General features: G+C 34.3%; 1 protein-coding gene across 1 annotated transcript; it reads right to left on the bottom strand.

The window, feature by feature from the left end:
* Positions 1 to 569: 569 nt before the first annotated feature.
* Positions 570 to 8,408, bottom strand: STN7 (Serine/Threonine kinase domain protein). The gene is made up of 10 exons (XM_028059118.2): positions 7,885 to 8,408; positions 7,715 to 7,801; positions 6,823 to 6,942; positions 6,578 to 6,676; positions 6,143 to 6,311; positions 5,966 to 6,059; positions 2,346 to 2,439; positions 2,190 to 2,246; positions 1,459 to 1,872; positions 570 to 890 (listed from the first exon to the last, which is right to left on the bottom strand). The coding sequence occupies exons 1-10, from the start codon at positions 8,323 to 8,325 to the stop codon at positions 729 to 731; spliced, it is 1,737 nt and encodes a 578-aa protein (XP_027914919.1). The 5' UTR covers positions 8,326 to 8,408; the 3' UTR covers positions 570 to 728.
* Positions 8,409 to 19,642: the final 11,234 nt, after the last annotated feature.

Genomic DNA, 19,642 nt, shown 5'->3' with positions numbered 1-19,642 from the left:
ATAATTACAGTGTTCCATGGCTTATGAAGAGCTTTAAAGTAAAATTTTATATTAAGGGTTTGAATTACATGTTGAAAAACTAGGTAACTTGAAACCAGTAAAATTGATTTATTGCACTTCATTTAATCAACAGAGAACTTATCTCTGTAAATTTTTACATCATTAAAACAATAAACACTTGTCAATTTCCATTTTAGAGGAAGGAAAACTCAGGTTGTAACCAGGCAAAAGTAAAATGGATCAGCTCCATTAGTCACTCATGATGAAAGTACACTCAATATTAGATGCTTCATTGAAAATTTGAACAAACTTTCCTTCACAATCAAACAATAAAGGAAAAAATTGGGTAGTTCAACAGTAGGAAGTTACAAGATCTTTACCTGCTCTAAAGTCTATGGGTAACATTACAATGATTTTTGATTTATTCTCACACAGCTGACTAGAAAGGAAAGTGCCATAACATGTTTTTATATCTGCTCATTCGACAAAAAACTTTTTGAAAATATATATACTATATTAATGTGTGCAGTCAAAAGATTTCAGGCATGCACCCGTCAGATTTCAGCTAGTTTATGGAAAACAATATAAAATTCCAGTTAGTATTATTTTCTATTTTTTTTAATTCATATTCAACATTGTTATATCTGAATATGAGATTTAACTTTTGATATACAGATTATAGACAAAAATTATGAAAAGGAAAAATGGGTATTTAGTATTTACAATATTCATTCTTCTCTTGGGATCCATCTGCTCCACCAAAAGCTTTTCCTGCGTCTGTTGAGCTCATCCATACTCTCATTTAAGGTTCTTATAATTTTCCTCTGAAGTTTAAGAGCTGAAGCTAAAGCATTTCTTGGTGCACTGGCCTTCATTTTGGGTTCAATTTCCTACATCATGAAAAATGGAGTATTATAAGATCATACTTAGTATTTGGATAATCTTGTTAGGGATAAATATACTGTTAATTGAGTGGAAATAGAAAAACTCTTTTTGTTGAATCATTTATGAAACGTATCAGTGTGATCCTTCATTTCACAAACAAAATTCATTTCCTCTTGGTCGCTTTGATTTTTGAAATAGGGACCACACATGACACATTTCATAAATGGGAGATCAAAATGAGATTGCATTTTAGAGACTAAAAGCTAAGACAGCTCTATTAATATGGACAAACTATAGTACTCGTAATTATTAATGCAGGATCGATTAATTTTGGTATTGTGACTTTCTCTCTTGTGCCATTAAGGAATAAAAAAGAGAAGGTTTTTGTTGGAAATCATATGGGAATGCATTGCAAAATCATATGTAAATGTAATTTTATCAATCTCATTAAAAAAAAAAAATCACTTTTAATTGCTTCACCAAGGACACTGATTAGCATTTCTCTTATTTACCTGAGAAGATACAAATACTGATAAATATAACAGAGAGTGGTCACAGAGTTAAGATACAAACTCTTAGTTCCTGAAGCTGAGCTTCAGTGAATCCACCATCCTTCTGAGTCCCTGATTTTGCCATTAGATTAGTAATCCACTTGGCAGCTTCTCCATAGTCCTGTTGAGTTGCACGCAAGAGCTGCAGCCTCAGTGTTTGCATAAAAGACAATGCCAACAAGCCTTCTCTGTCAAAGTAAGGATGAGCCAATGCTGCTTTTGCACTCAGTCTTTGTCTTGCTTTGTACCTTACCATTGATTTTAGAAGTTCCCATCCTATTCCACCATCCAAATCCAACAGCTCAAAGCCCTTCCTTAGTTCAGGGCCGCATCGAGGCTCTACAGTTTTTCTCCAAGCAACTATGTCATAGTCACACCTCTTTAGTTGACGGTTGAATTGAATGAGGCTATTATCAGTTCTTAGACCAGGGAAAGCCTATAATAGAATGTTAACAACTGTAAGCGTTTCAAAATACCAGCTTAATCAGATGGTTGGTTTGATCACCCTTTGCCACTTTTAAATGTTTTACCTGACTAAAACTCACCTACAGAATTATGAAAAACAACTCTACAAGACAACAATTGTAGGAAAGCTCACTTTAACTTTCAGAACCAGAATACTGTTATGAAGTCTTCATTGTGATCAAAGTGATTTATTACATTAATCTTCGTAATATTCATATAAATTGAATACAGATATTGACTGATTAGTTCCAATAATAGGAGAAGAATTCGTCACCATTAGATACTTACCATTTGTAGAAAGATTAAACCAGCACTATAGATGTCGAATCTGTCTGGCGAATTCAACTGTTTAAAACATGAAATCCATCATAAGCAACAAAAAGCCAATATCATTACATGATAAAGGGAGCTATACGTGCTAGTAGTTCATAAGAAATATTTAACCTGCCATAAGACTGGGGAAAGTGCAGCTGCAACTGGAACTGAGGGTGCTGAAGGAGTTTGTGTGCTCATGATGTACTGCTCTGGTGCAGCATATCTGAATTAGAAGAATTGAACACACCATAAATTGCCTATTGTTGTATATCATATGTCAAACAAAGACATGGATTACATGTAGTTTACATATAATACTTCTATTAACAATCCTAACGTTAAGAATGAACCCAATGGTCATTGCTAGAAAGCAACATCAATTTTGTTTGCGTTACCAATTGGAATATACAAAACATTTAATCTTCATTCTCTTGTTCAACTAATCATCTGTACAGCCTTTTATAGTGAGGTTGTTCTGTCAAACAAGGGTATATAGTGCTCATGCTAACACTCTCCCTCAAGTTGGAGCATAAAAATTTATCATGCCCAACTTCTTGATTGCACAATGAAACACCTTTTCTCAAACAGTGAGCACATTCACTAGTTGAAATTCTAATTTGTCAAAAAAGAAAATTGTATAATCTTTGGGTCAAGGTTCTCCTTGACAAAACGACGATCAAATTCAACGAGCTTTGGCGCGATTGTGTTGTATCAGCATCAGGTCATTCATGATTCCAATGCCTATCTTATTATCACAATGAAATCCATAGGTTCTACATATTCAATCCCCAATTCTTTTAGAATACTTCTTATCTACAATAGTTCACATACACCATGAGTTCTTCCTCGGAATTCCTCTCTCCACTTGCAACATTCTTTTCTTTCTTTACTTCTCCAGGTGACCAATTTACCTTCGACATCCTTTTCTTTCTTTACTTCTCCAAGTGACCAGTTTACCTTTCACGACGATAGTGACTATCTATACGTAGATTATTTGGCTGTTTGATCACCTGCTCAATCAATCAGAATCTGTATATCCTTTAACGTTAAACACAATTCCTCATAGAAGAGTAGTCCTTTTCCTGGAGCATTGTTCAAGTACCAGAAAATTCGATAAACAACATTCATATGTTCTTCATTTGGGGAATGTATGAACAAGCTTACAACATTGCAGCATACACTATATCCGGTTGTGTGTGACACAAATAGATTAGTCTGTGAATTAGTAGTTGATAATGATACTTGTCTGTCAGGACTTGATTTGGGAAAATTCCCAGCTTATGATTCATTCCAATGGGTGTTTTTGCTGGTTTGCAAGCATATAAATTACAATTAAAAAGTCTAATACATATTTTTACTAATCTCTTGTCTTGACCTTGCCAACTTAATCTCCAAAAATATTTAAGTAGCCCCAAGTCCATCTCAAATTCAGCAGCCAAATACTTATACAATTACCTCATTTCACAAGGATCGTCCTCAGTTAAAATCATATCATCAGCATATACAATTAAGATTGTTACCTTTCCTTCTTTGTGTTTTATGAACAAAGTATGGTCAAAAATACTTTTCTTATATCCAAAATATTGTTCATTGTTGAACAAAGTCTCCTAAAATAAGCCCTCTAGGACTATTTTAGTCCATACAATGACTTTTCAGCTTACAAACTTCTCTTCTACATCCAGTAGTGCGGTTAATGCCATGTGGTAAGTCCATATACAACTCTTCATCTAAACCTCTATTAAGGAATGCATTTTTAACAAGTGTCTGCATAGGTCAATCTCAATTTTCTGCAATGGACATAAGAGATGAATTTGTATAGATCTTGGCAACCAATACAAAGTCTCAAGGTAATCCACCACATAGCTTTCCATATACGCTTTAATGACTTGCTTTATATCTATCATTACTGCCATTAGCTTTGAGAAAGAGGAATGTTTGCAGAACCCAAACATCGTAATGGGTTATTGTAAAAGATTATAAACTTTGATTCAAAACTAGGTAGATAAGGAACTCAATGACTCTTAGCCAATTTTCAAATGTCACAATGAAAATTCAAAACATCCAAACTTAGAAATGGATTTGGGTGCAATTTTTTGTAAATACCCAAACAAAAAATGTCCTAATCTTCAACGTCATAACCATATACTAGCGTCTTGCTAGCTTGATTCACACTGAATCTTGTCCATTATTTTCTGTCAACTCCAAGTAGTAGAGTTTGCCCCGCCTAACACCATAACCAAGAATCTTCCAAGCCAGGTTCCGAAAAAGTTCAATATGATGGACAAAAAGTTACAGTGCAAGCAAGAGTAGAGGTTATTATCTAACAGTCTAACAGACAACAAATTATATTCGACTGATGGGACAATAAGGACATTATCTAGTGAGATTTTCAAACAAACAGCAGATCCTGTTCCAATAATGGGAGATGTACTACCATCAATGTGGCAGTGAAAATGGACCAAGGGGAATGAGAAATTGTTTGTAACTAATGGAAGTCCCAAGCCATATGATCAGATGCACATATATCAATGAATTAAATGCTATTATCATGGTTCAGAGAATACAAACATCTTACCAATAATACGTGAATGGACATTTGTTGCGGGTTGTGGCCGACCATGTTTGGCCAAAAAATAACCATTGATTCAATTTAATTTGACAAGTTTCGTATGATCCATCACAAAAGGTTTGTGATATAGATAAGATGGGGTTGGTAGGATCTATCGTGCTGTCTCAGACAACAAAAAAATAGGGTTGTAGAAGTAATTTCAAATGCAAGTTTCGACGGCATTTGATTCGATTTGGTATTGTGCAGGATCAAACGTGCTCTAATACCATGTCAAACAAGAGAACGTGAAAAGTATATTGTCATACTTTATTTTCTGCACATATTTTACCTAGATACAATTACTTTCTGTGAAACAGGAAATATCCTATGTAGAGGAAAACAAACATTCTTAAGGCAAACGTAAATAATTAGTCAACTAATTAAATTGACTACAAAGTCATTCTAGTAATTGCAGAAAACATATTCTAATAATTATGGTATAAACAGCTCATGCTAACATTGTCAAACATATATTTAAACTCAAAAGTGATATTAGTCGTGAAACAAGAGGTAAGGCTGATCAACAATAGATCTATGGACCCACCCTTCCCTAGTTTTCTCATGGCAGGAGCTTTATAGGATTCAGTTCTGTACTTGTAGAAATGATGGAGTGAATTCAGATTTAAAAGTTTGTTTTTTTTCTAATTTACATATATATGTTACATAGGAAACTTTTCAAGCAACGTTCTACAAATTTTTTCCCAGATATCTATGTTCATCTTCCGAAACTTTTTCTTCGAGCAAATCACATGAAAGTGCTTTTTTGTCTTTGATCACATTGACTCATCCTCTGGTGATATAATACTGCAAGAAGGATTTGCAACCTAAAACGGAACCAGAATATAGAAGCACAACTGGCAGCAATTAAAACCATAGATGGTGCTGGGACCTACCACCAGTACGGTATATGCTTTCATTTCAAAGCTATAAACATCATATATATGTTAAATCTAGACAAAATATAGGACTTGTATCTTGTATGACATCTACTTCAAGTTCTTTAAGGACAATTTTGAAAATATAGAAACAAGTAAAAATGATAAGCTCCACCAGTGTATTATGCACAAGAAACAGAACAATCAGCAGAGGGTTGAGTTAAACGTTAGTTGGCTACATGTATTATTAATGTCAAATAAAATACCTTGGATCCAAAAGAAACTCCTTTGGAATGTAGTTTATGCCCACTCGCAGGTCTGTAGCAGCTCCAAGATCAATGATTTTGAATGTCCGAGACTCTGCCCCCATGGTTTAAAAAAATGTGAGCTTAATTTCGATCATGGATCTTTTTGCATTGAACAAAAGTCTCTAGATTCTTTACCTTCGGAGAAAATAATGTTCTGTGGCTTAATATCCCTATGCACAATACCAGTTGAGTGAAGACCATCCAGTGCAAACAAGATCTGCCTCACGATTGTCTGAATGATTCTATTTTCTCTTTCCAATCCCTTGGGCAAGTCTTGAACCTCACCCAAAATTAATGTTTCAACCTGAAATTTGTGACACCATCATTTGGTCTGATAAGAAAGCTTGATTTACCATGGGAGCACAAAATTCAAATAGAACATAAGAAGAAGATGCTTTGAGTCGGAAATATAGTGAAGAGCACGTAATCTAGAAGCTAATACAAATTAGAACATACAATCTTCCTCAAATACAAGTAAACTTTATAAACTTCAGAACAAAATATAAGGCCAAATACTATAAAATTGAAAATTTATCAAGCACAACCATAATGGTTAAATAGAGTACCAACATTATATGGAAACTCTCTACTCTGCACCAAGTCAGCTAGGGTGGCATCCCCTTCAAACCGCCATATAAGCCAGTATTCAGCAGATTTCTTTGAAGAGCTCTGCAAACATTATGTGAGAACTGTTGTATTTGTCTTGACTGAAACTAAAATGTTAAATGATGTGATGAGAATGTCTTTGGTTTCCCCATACATGTATGATAATAATACCAAAAATTCATTAGGTAGTACTCTTAACAGATAAACACCTCAAGAAAACCATAGACAAAATCTGCACAGCTGCTTGCACAAGCTCTTCGTACACGCTCATTCATCCATATTTCTACAGCACCATATTCAGTCGCCTTCTTCAAGACTAAGTCACCTTCCTTCCAGTGAGAACCAAAAAGAACCATAAGTAATATTTATATAATTCAAGCTATCTTACACTGAAATCTCAGAAGCAGATATGCCATATCAACATGTGGGTTCCTCATTTTGTTTCCCAAGCCATGACACTAAAGCAATCGAAAGTTAAGACAACACAAACAAAATTTATAAACAAATATAACACCAACATGGACATGAAGTAGACAAGGGCACTCCAATATGACTAATGTTCATATTACAGGACACCACATGACAAAAGAAATTTAATATCAACACGAGAAAAGACTTAAATCGACAAGGAAGATTTGGTTGTTCACCTTCTCTGCATGAATATGAACTTCACAAAAAGAAATGCTAAGAGTGATTAGATTTTAGATCTTGATACTTTTTATCATGTTATTATCAATCTGACTTCTATAGATGTTTAAAAAATTTAATTTGCTTTATACACTACAACTGTCTTTAAATTGTCTGGCCTACACTGGTCTCAGCTAAGGCATTTGAGACACCAATGACTAAATTATAATAAAACCCCTGGCGACATGAGTCATATGAGGTGTCAGTGTCAGAAACATGTCACACCACCGCGACAGCTCAAGCGAGAGAAGTGTCTGCCTGTGCTTCATTATTGAAAATTAATGGCCCTCTTCAAATTAACTTGTGTGCATGTGAAGTAGTTCATAAAATATGCAAGCAGTAATCAGTTAGTACAAAAGAACGAGTAAATTTTCAAAATTTTCAGGAGTTTCCAATTAAAACATAGAGCAACACCTTTGAAGAGGGTTTATTGGCCAGTGAAACTCTATAAACCACTCCAAACGATCCCTCCCCCAACTTCTTGCCCAGAACAAAATCATCCTGCCATCAAAAACCAGTATCAGAAACAACTGCTACCGGAAACAAATTTCATAAAAATTTCAAAATTCAACTGGAATTCATACCTTCTTGTAACTGGGTCGGAACAACCTCTCAACAAAGGCAAGAACAAACATGTCAAAGAAACCAGGTGCCACACCAGGTGTGGCCCAAAGGTAAGATAGAGTGCCCAAAGCCAGAATCACCCCAGGGACAGTAAGTGTCAAGCCATTGGACTTGGGAAGAGTGCTCCTATAGATTACATCTCCACACTGCATCACACTGCAAGGAAGTCCAACCCCAACACCCACAAAAAGGTTGTGAACTGTATCCATCCATTCACCCCCTAGTGCAAAAACTTTAACCACTCTTGGGTTTGAAAAATTGAATCTTGCACTGCATTGAGCCTCCCCAGAGGGTCTAATCCTAAGCCTCTGGCCAAGAAACAAGGACTTGTGCTTTGGTATTTGGGTTTGTTGGAGCTTGGTTACTCCTACTCCAATTCCTGTAGTTGCAACAGTGGCCATGCGAGTTCAGTTTAGCTTTGCTCTGTTAGAAAAATCTTGAGAACTTCACCTACAATCCCCTTCCATTTTACACCGCAACTTTTTTATATTTTTAATTTAATTTACAATAAGATATGATTTATATTTATATTTATATATTGGCGGTTATATTAGGTATTTATTGTGGCTGCAGTGACTTTCGACGTTCGGAAATTGGATTGAGGATTAATCTAGGCCACAAATAGCACGTAGATACTAATGGGCTTTAGGTTGGGCCTACTTGATATGCTTATCTTATACTAACTTCTACGTTTTATTTTGTTTGCTTCTTTTTCGTTGTTTAGTTAGCCTTTTTATACATAAAAATAGAAAAATAGTTTGCATTTAGGTCTATTTACCAATAAGATAAAATTATTTAAATTCATCACATAAATTAATATTAAGATTCAATTACTTAGACCTTTTTATACAATTCAATCACTAAGATTTGAAATAATAAAACTAATTGACAAAATGTTTTCATAAGAGAACAAGAGAATAATTGAAATAATTAACATCGTTCAACAAAATGTAAATCTTAAAGTAAATTCATATATTTATGAAAAAAAATGCAAAACTAGAGTAAATTTATCATTTTCACTCATTTTTGGATTTGAACATTTTATACCTAAGCTTTTCTTTTTTAGTTTTTTTATTTTTAATTTGAAATTCGTTCTTTATATTTTGGTAAGATTATCTTCTTTTGTGTAATCAGGAAGAAAATATAAGAAGGGAGAGTTGAATTGTATTTTAAAACTTTTTGGATAAGTTTCACAATTATTGTTTGTTGAATGATATTCAAACAATAATTTTGTATTTGTTAAGTAACCGATCTAAGAAAATTTTCATTTTAAGTTGTCATGTAATGTCTCTCCTTCTAAGTTAGTATAAGTGATAATGACATGAAAAATAAAGAGCTTGAGAAAGACTATACATAATATATTTATACATATTCATTTAATCACACATATTATGTCAAATTTTCAATCAACTAATTGAGTTCTACCAAGCAAACTAATGTAGCAAAAATATGAGTATTATTATGGCTCACATGCACTCTTGAAAACCCCCCTTGAGTACTCTTTTACCATTTGATTCCTAACTCAACCAAGTATTCTTTCATAAGTCACTACTGACTCAATCAAGTATTTTTTTGCAAGCTATACTAGCTCAACACGAGTATTTTTTTTTTCGGCTCTTAGTGATAAGTCCCTTATCTTTGATTTTTTTTCTTGACTAAATGCATTCTCTTGGGTTATTTTAAAGGTTAATTCTTAGTTTTTAGGTTATATTTGGGTTAGATAGCATTTGATGTTAGTTTTATAAATTTAGCTTAATTGGAGGGTTTTAACATGCTTTTAGTGTAAGTTGTAGACTAAGTCGTAGAAATAGTTTAAGTTAGGAGAATTTTAGTTTTTATACTAGTTTCTCGGTTCAACTTCAGTTTTGAAGATAAAGATTATAGTAGAATTTAACATACTAGTTTGTAATCTAGTTTTAGTCCTAAGGTAAGTATTTAGAGTGGCATATTTTAGGTAATACAGTTAGAAATAAATTTAAGAACACAATCTTAGGATAGTTTTGAGTTTTAGGTTTTGTTTTCTTTAATGCATTAGGAAAAGTAGTAAGTTTGAGTAGTTTAGTTAACCGTCATGTTAGTAGAATAGTTTTTATGAAGTAGAATAATTAGTTTTATAGATTAGAGGGTTTTAAGTTGTGATTCCAGCATTAGTTAGAGTTAGTTTTAGCTTTATAGTGTTACAATTCTACAGTAGTAAGAGAGTTGTGGTATTTTAGCTTAATCTAACCTAGTTCACCTTAGGTTGAAACATAATTTTGATTCTTTTAAGTCTATAAATTCCCTACTTATGTTTGAATGATTTTGGTGCAAGTTGAAATACTTAAATCCAATAATGAGAACTGATCTAAATATGAGAAACAAGAATTCTACGGTAGAGGATATTTGTGAACCATTTTGGAAGAAAACTTGAATGATGGAGGTTCACCTCATGGTTGACTTTTGGATTTAAGGTTTCAATTGGTGATTAGAGGGTTGAAGACCTTCAAGGACACTAAAAGGGACTTGAGCAAAGCTGATTTTTTTATGAAGCACCAATTCTAGAAAATACAAAATTTGAACTAGTAAAGCTAGGTGCAAAAGCTGGAAAGTTGACCAAAGTTTGACTTTTTGTTTTAGTGCAAATGCAAGGGCAAGCTGGTGGAGACTGTTCAAAGTACTTAAACACACATGCTAAATGCTGAAGCAACCAATTGAATACCTCTGAAAGGTGCCAGTTGGCCGAGAGTGACTTAAGCTCAAGTTTAGTAACAAAGTGTAGTTAGTTGGTAGGTTTTATTTCTGTATTGGTTTTGAGAAGTTGTAACTAGAGTAGTTAGTCAAGTCTTATGTGGTTTACTGACTTTATATAGTACTGAAAAACACTAAGTTGACCACAATCCACCATTTCACACTACACAAACCTTCATTCACTCAAATTCTCTCCATCCATATCACTAAACCTTGGTTTAGAGGAAGTTTCCTGAGTAGACCGCACAATAGGATATTCTTGGAGGTTTGATCTAGATTATGGTCCATTTTGTAACGTCCCATTTAATAAAGAAACTTATTTAAATGGAACATCACACAAAATGATGAAAAAGGCATTGTCATGGAGTAGAAATGTCACTCCCTACAGTTGTCCATAATACTTAGAAGAAAACTAAGGCACACTACGATGCCATTAACAAAACGAGATAAAAGTTTAACAATATTCAAAAGTTTAACCAAACATGTGATAGCAGACAATGCAAGACTCTAAGACTCAATTATCATGGATACATATAATTAGTTGGAATCACTGGATGCTTGCACTTGTGGTGGCCTCTACTGCTCTGCAGAACCATTGTCAATGGGTTTCACCCTACCACACACAAGGTTAGCCTTCAAAAATCTAAGGCCATTATCCTTCCAAAGACTAAGGTCTCCTACTACTTTCACCACTCGAGTCAATACGCTTTATATGAGACTAACTGACTCTTTAGAGTTTCAGGATGTAATCCTTACTTGAATCCTTACTTAATTATAAACTGAGGTACCACCACAAAACCTTATTAACAGGTTCGTGGAATTACTTCCTAACCATGAGGCACCACCAAAAAGGGTCATAGAATTACGTCCTAACCATGAGACACCACCATGAGCTCTCACCAAAAGGGTCATGGAATTACGTCCTAACCATGAGGCACTACCATGAGATCTCACCAAGAGATTCATGGAATTACGTCCTAAACCATACCAAAATCATGTCTCACCAATTATCATGCATACCAATCTCATGCCAATATTTATAACCAACCATCCAATCATGTTCCATACAAAAGATCATACCAAACTCATCAATTCCAGCCCATGAACCATTTAATACATGCATAATCACCCAATTCATGCTTTAACAGAATAATTAAATCAAACATGTGACCATCAACCAAGAATAGAGGATAAAACAGTACCTGAGCATGTCCTTGCCCAGTTCTTGCTCAGGCTAGAAGACCTTGCTTAGGCGAGAGAGGTTCTCTCGCTCAAGCGAGCTCCCTTCGCCTAGGCGAGAGCTCGAGCAGTGGAACAATGAGGTTTTCGCGTGTTCTCGCTTAGGTGAGACGTCCTCGCCTGAGCGAGATGACCCCTCACTCAAAATGTGAGCTCGTCGCCTGAGCGACAACGCGAGCTAAAAACTTAGGAGAGTTCGTGATACTCTCGCTTAGGCGAGACCTACTCGCTTGGGCGAGAATACCAGATTCTCTCTACTATTCACACATGCCAAAAATAGAAGTTCATCCAAAGCAATGCACAGTGTATTCTCATACCAACACAAGCACCATACAATCATCAACAACACGAAACCCAACTGAAAAACAAGTAAGATACACTAAAACGTGAAACCCTAACTTCCCTTACCTGAAAAAGGCTAGCCAAAGACACCAACACATAAGCCAATGAGCACTACAGCTCCAAGAGCATATTCGAGAGCTGGAAACAATGGAAGAGATTGAACACGAGGTTACTACGGTGAACCCTAACTGGAATCACGAAAATCAAACTAGAGGATGAAGAGTATGAGTTGGGAACCAACTTACGTGGAAGAGGAAACGAAGTTGAGCTAGCTTGACAAGGAGTAGAGGCCAAACCCTAGCAGAGCTTGCTACTGCAGTTCTAAGAGGGGGGGAGGAAAGGAGCTATTTTTCTGAAAAGGTGGCAGAATGAAAGGGTTAGGGCTGATTTAGGGGTTTTGGGCACCCTATGGGCCAACTTTAGGCCTAAAAGATTGGGGCAGCCCCTTAAACATTTGGGGCAGAATTAAGCGGGTCATACACATTTCTTCACTTATTTTGCGGTTCGTAAGTGTTTAATATGTTTTACTATGAATCTAGTTCATTTCCACTGACTATTCTTCATTAATTCTTCATGTTTTTGCGATTTTCATGGTCAAAACAGTGAATATCATAAGTTTTTTTATTCTGGATACATAACTTCACTTCTTGAACTGATTTGGAGTGTTGAAGTACATTCAAGATTGGAAAGAGTACATAATGACCAAATTTAATCAAGTGAGTGCACAATAATCCTTGATTAGTTGAAGCAATCCATTAAGAAATCAATCCAAATCATTTTCTGTCTAGTTCATGAGTTTTCTTAATTTCAAATTCTGTTCTTTGATCCAATTTCGTGTTTTAACCGATTATTTTGCTGCTTTTAGTTTTAGATATGTTTTTTGTGCCTTTTGGAATATGTTTGGATGTTCAATTCGTGAATTAGAAGCTTAAATAAAAATTTGGTGCAATCACTATTGTTCTTCACATTCTCACTTCACTATTTTGCGCTTTTGATTCACATTTTGGTATTCATGCATAATTGTTTTTTGTTTCTTGATTCATATGACTGCGTTTTGAGTAGCTAAGTGTGATAGGTGACTTTAATTTCATTTTCAAAGCTTGAATTCAGAGTTCCTAATTTGACAATTAAGTTCTTACTTTTGCTATGTAGTTAACCTAGAATTTGCTTTCTTCGATTCTCTCTCCATATTGAACCAAATAATTCATTCCACTTCCATTGTTTAATACATGTTGAAACGAGTTGATTGAGATGTTAAGCTCACAAATTCACGCACTATGTGAAGAAAACATATGTTGCCTTGCACATTGGCAAATAAATGATTCTCTGTCAACTTTCAATGCATTTTGTGTTTTAATTTGTGAACTTTGGTTTCAGTGGTTCGTAATAAGTTTCAATCATACATTAGACTTACTTTAATTTTTTGGATTGTGTGTAGGATGTTTGCATTACATAACTCATTATCATAGTTTCTAGGTCATTCCACAAACACATTGCATACATTCTATTTCTCTTAAGCATTTTAACAAACAATTTGCATTGTGAATAATGCTACATTTTTTAATTAGTTTTGAGTTTTACAATTGGTTGTATATCATTAGTTACCATGTTTCATACACTAGTAGTTCACTGCCATGCATTGTAGATTTTTTAGGATACTAATTCATGCATTCTCTTTACTTTGCTTCATAAGGGTTCATTTCAATATATAGATGTTGAAGATAGAGTCCATGCATCATTTTCATTGCATTTTTGTGATATATTAGTCAATTTAAATAGAATATATTTCATCCATTTGCAACACAATAACACATTCACAAGAATTTGAGTTTATTGTCTCTCCTTAGATTGGTCTTTGGTTTCACAATATACTACATTAGAAGGGAAATCATATTTTGTATAGATATGAAGCGACTTTAATGGTTTATCACCTAGCCACTTTTGGTTGAATTCATTCAATTATTCTTTTTGCACATCATTTATGGTTCAAACAAGTATTCATGCACAAACAACTTCTGACTTAAACAAGTTTTTTAGTAACTACTTTTGGCTAATAACCAAGTATTCATGCGAAACATACACTTATTGTGTCATGTTGCCCCTCTCCCCGGTCATTTTTCTTCTTTCTTCTCTCTTCTTCCCCCTCTTCTCTCTCTCTCTCTCTCTCTCTCTCTCTCTCTCTCTCTTTCTTGTACTTTTGCTCTCTCTTCTCACTAGTTTTCTTCCTCCATACCTCATTTGATTCAAAATCTAATCACACCTTATCGTAGTTGAGGACCAAAGGATTAATTCTAATTGATCAATTTTTCAAACAAAGTCCATAGATTTTGGAATAATTTATTGCTCATAATTTTGGTAATTGTTTTGAAGATAATCATTTCAAGTAAGGGAAGTTGTTTATGACTTTTATAGAACCTTAGGATAGATATTTGGATGTGAAGGTGACATGGTCACAATATCTTTAGATTTATGTAGCGGGTATGGCTAGTTAAGGATTTGTCTGAATTTGAATGTTATTGAGTTTTGTTTGATGAATTAGACATTTTTATCATAAAGTTGATTTAGTAACTAGTTTACGCATGTTAAGTATAAAGTCTCCTTGAATTGAGTTTTAATCATGCTTTAGATAAGTAGAGGAAGTTTATATGTCTCTCTATGGGAAGGCTTTGAAAAATCTAGTGTTGGTAGAGCGATAACTTTCATCAAGTAGGATCTTAAGTGATTGAGTGTTGTTGTTGTTGCTAGGAGAAGCCAGTTATCCTTTGTGTGATTCAAAGGAGGTGTTCATCCCTTTGAATTAGAGTGATTTATATTCTATCATTTTTTTATAATTTATTTTGAATTCATCTCCGGTGTAAATATTATTTGTAATGTTTGTTGTGCGTGTAGTTGACAAGATAAATGTGATAGTCTGTTTGGTTTGGTGTGCTATTTGGATCTTTGTGGTTATGTGTTTGAACCCTGAGTAGTGAAAAATGTGTTGGTTTTATTTTAGTAATTTCGTGGTAGTAATGTGAAGGTGGAGAGTTGAAGTTAGGTTCGTTGAATTTGGTCATAGGGACAAAAAAGTATTTAAAGTGCAGAAATAAGTATTAAGAATTTAATTTTTAATTATTTTATGAGTAGAAAATTGAAAGGATGGTCAAAATTATTTTTATTTTGGTGCAACAATTAATTGGATTATTTTATTTTTTTTTAAAATAGATTATTAAAAAGAGAAATTAATTTAGAAAATTATTTTTTGAGGAGATAATTATCAACTTTTAAATTTTAAGGGAAAATAGAAGGTTTGTTTTTAGCTAAGTTAAAAATTGGTTTGTGAGGTGTGGTAGAGCAATGTGCAGCTCTTAGAGAGAGCGAATAGAATAACTTTGTGAGTGTAATAGAAGGGAAGAAGGAAAAGGTCACTTTGGGGAAGAAATTCTCTGTTGGAAGCAAGAATCTTTGTTCAAGAGTATTCTAGGTAAGGGAAGCTACACCTTGTTCTTATTTTTTTGTGGTTATGTGTAGTGAAATTCTTGTATCTTTTTGAAGTGAAATATGGGATTACAAAGGGGAATATTCATTCTCTATGATCAATTTGTTATATTACTTGTAACTACGAAATAAAAATAAAAATGTGATAATGTTGGTGGAAAGTTTCGATTCTCTTGTAAGGTGAAATAATAAATTTTTTTGAGGTGTATTCTTTGGGTGGTAGAACATGTGATCTAAGAATTTGTTTTGGTATGGTGAAATTTTTTGTCGTGGTTAGAAAGTATTTTTTTTTAAGGCTAAGTTGATATGATGATGTGTTATGGTTGTTGGGATATACGAAAATTTTGTTTGTTAATATGAATTCTTGATGACATTGGATAAATATTGTTGTATGGACACTAGAAAGTTGTGTTGAGAAATTGTTGGTGGCGGAGAATGCGTATGGGAGGTAAGTTGATTGATTTTGGTTCATGTTCATGTGCACTAATGGTTGTGATATGGATTCTTGGTATATGATGGGTGTGGTATAGTTTGGTATTTTAAGATTGAATTTCATGATATGAATGTGATGTTGAAGTTGTTTAGTGGTAAAATTATGTACCTGTACCATACCTAGGCGATCCTGGCTAACTACCCGGTCCAAACCGCTTATGACTAGCCCTATCATAAAAAGAATAGATGGATGATTAACTGAACAAGACAACAACAAATATAACGACTAAGATCGCCTACCTCAAAGAATAACGCATAAGGAAAAGTCGCTAACCCGAAACTTAGGAAACTACAACGAGGCCTCTAGTGTCAAATCACTAACATAGGACTTGGGCTTGGCCTAGGCCCATTTAGAACCTGAACATTAGGCCAACGCAACAAAGAGGGCCCAACCCATAAGAAGGAAAAAACATAATTAATGAATATATAAATGCATGTGGACCCCAACAATTAAAGGTACGCTTTCATTAATTCGTTAATCTGTGATTTGACTTTTGAGAGACTTTGCTGACTTGATCATCGGAGTTCTTTCCACAGGTAACTCCTTAAGGGTCCAAACCGCCAACATTAGGAGAAGGCAATCTAAACCAAGGAGTAACCAGTCCGAGAAGTCAGTGATTAGGGTAAGATATGATTTGTGTTCCTTGATATTTTGTTATTGTTTCCGCAGGAACAATACCCAATTATTTTGTATACTTCATTGTGAGTATGGTTAGTGGATTATTGAGTAAGTTTATTGTGTATCATGAAATGGTAAGTGCAACATATTATGATGTATTGTGCGTGTAGACTATGAAAGATTGAGGTAAATTTTACTAAGGGTCATGAATATATTAGGTACAATTCTATTCTAAATTGGTTGAATTTAGTCTTGATTGAATTTATTATGTTGTAAAGGTGAATGATGTGCATGAAATGGAAGGTTGAAAGGTAAAGAACATAATATTGTGAAGGTTTATGCATGGTGAATGGTCATTTGGTATTTCTTTTATGTTTGAGTGATTTTGAAGTGACCAAAATATGTGTTTCACATTAGTTCTTGTATTCTAACTAGTATGTATTTTCTAGTCTACGTAGTTTTGGTAAAATTGTGTTTCCTATTTCATTTTTTACAATTGATTGGTAACTTGTTGTTCTTAAGTTTGAATGGTGTGATCTTTGTTTGGAGGTCTGTAGTTTAAGAAATGTGTCACAAACTCATACAGAAATTTTTTGTATTTTAGGTGAGTGTGTTTTTCTAGTCTACATCGTTTTAGTAAAATTGACTTTCCCGACTCATTAATCATTGGATTGAGCTCAAATTTGGACAGTTGGTCCGTAACATGCTATTCTTTGGTTTGACCTTTAGGATCATCGATTGAAGGTCTTGAGTTCTAGAAATATGTCACATATTATTGCAATGTTTTTGGTTTTGTGATGATAAATTTTGCTTTGGACTTTTGTGTAAGAATTATGGTTGTGCATTATGCTTGTTTGGAATGCATTTGTAGGATTTGGTATGATCATATATGTGTAGTAAGGTATGATATTTCATGATATGATGAAATTGCATGATGAGTTCAGGTATGTTTGATCATGTGATGAGTTATGGTATGCATGTGTACACACATGTGATGAGACAATATGAATTCTCTAATAGCCATAAAGCTTGGGTGGTTCTTTTACCTAGTGCTTTGTTGAGTCAGGGTTTCTTTCGTCCATAAGTCTTTGGCATGAGCTTAGCAATAGTGATCTTAACTAAGGCTTTATCGAGCTGGTAGAGTTGTTGCTTGTTAGTCTATGGAAAGCAAGGGAAAAGCCATTTACAAGAGGCATTGTTGTGTAGGAAAGGTAGACTAGTTGGTTATGAGAGAATGTCATACTGTTTATATTACTCGGTTGTAATTATTTGATGATTGCATGTTGTGGTTCTGGAACATGTGATGGGTTGATATCTTGAATGGCATGGGTGAGAATGTGATATATTTAATATTCTATAGCTGTCAAAACGGATAATCCGGCTCGGCCCAACTTGACCCACCATGGGTTGATCACTTAGTGAGCCAACCTAACCCAGCTCACTTATTAGTGAGCCAAAAAAAGTCGAACCCAACCTGGCTCACCATGGGTTGGTGGGTTAAACGGGTTGACTCACGGGCTCACTTAATTAAAAAAACATACAATTTTTTTGTTTTTTATTTTTCAATCAAAACTAAATTATAATACTAAATAAAATCTAAATAAACTTTAATACAATCCAAATACAAACCAAAATCACAAAAATAGAAATTATTTATGTGTTGGCTAAAAAAAACCCTAACATGACCCAAATGCAAAGTCAAACTTAACAAAGAACACTTTGTGACCCTTTGTTTGCCGGGTTCAACCTAGGTGAACCGGGTTCTAGGTGGGCCGGGTCAAAAATCAACTCGTATTAAAATTTGTAAAAAAATTTCAACCCAACCCTTGGCTCACGGGTTCCAACCCATTTTTACAACTCCATAATATTCTTTGTGATGTTTGTAAGACCCGATGAATTTAATTAATTAAATAAATAATTAATAAATGTGATAGTCGAAGCCTTTATGACATTTAATACTGACATGTATGATGTGGAAAAGTACTAGCTCAGATGGTTGAGAGTACTTAGTTATTATGAATGGACTTGGGTTCATGTCCTATATATGTCATTTATGTGTTATTTAATTGTTTATTATTTTAATAATAATATGCTTGATCATGATGAGTGATAATATACACCTAGATTTATAAGAATTATCACAAAATATGAATTGGTTTAATTGGTAGTGCATTTGCTTTGGAATTGGATGGTTCTGTGTTCGAACCTTGGTTAGACACAATTTAAGCTTTCTTTTTGCCAAATTTCTTTTTGGCATGACTGTGAAGGACCAAAAACCCTAGCCGTCTAAAAGGGCTTAAAATGATTGTAAAACCACCATAAACCAAGTATTGAATGACCATTAAGCTAATTTTAATGGAGTTTTCGTTTTATTGTCATTAAGATGAATCAAGGCATAGTTAAGAGACCAATTAAGGGTGAAGGAGTGGTGCATATTGAGAGGGCAAATTTAGAGTGAATCACGGCGATTCTGTGAATGAAGAGGAGCGTTGAACTGCGGGTGAACAAAGGAAGGTTTGTGGATCAAAAAGCTAATTCAAGCAATCCCTATTTGAGCAAGAAAACCAGGTTAAGGGAGTTGAACTCTTAAATTTTTGATGTGCTTGTTTAAATGCACGATGTCTGAGATATGGTCTATGATTTTCATTCTACAAACCTCAAATTTTTGGGTTTCTGGAAAATTTCCAAAAACCGCCTAGCGGACAATCAAAGCCGTCAGGCGACTTGTACTGATCAAGCCCAGTTTTTGGGTTTTTCCTTTGAATCGCCTGAGGCAGTTAATTGCTGCTAGGTGATTGATGTGTGGCTGTATTTTTGTGTTT

The sequence above is a fragment of the Vigna unguiculata genome, chromosome 2, assembly GCF_037176805.1.
Source record: "Vigna unguiculata cultivar grain cowpea cultivar isolate G323 ecotype 2 chromosome 2, ASM3717680v1, whole genome shotgun sequence".
Lineage (NCBI taxonomy): Eukaryota > Viridiplantae > Streptophyta > Magnoliopsida > Fabales > Fabaceae > Vigna > Vigna unguiculata.
Note: the sequence above shows the minus strand (reverse complement) of the source record. Positions and strands in the feature narration are given on the sequence as shown.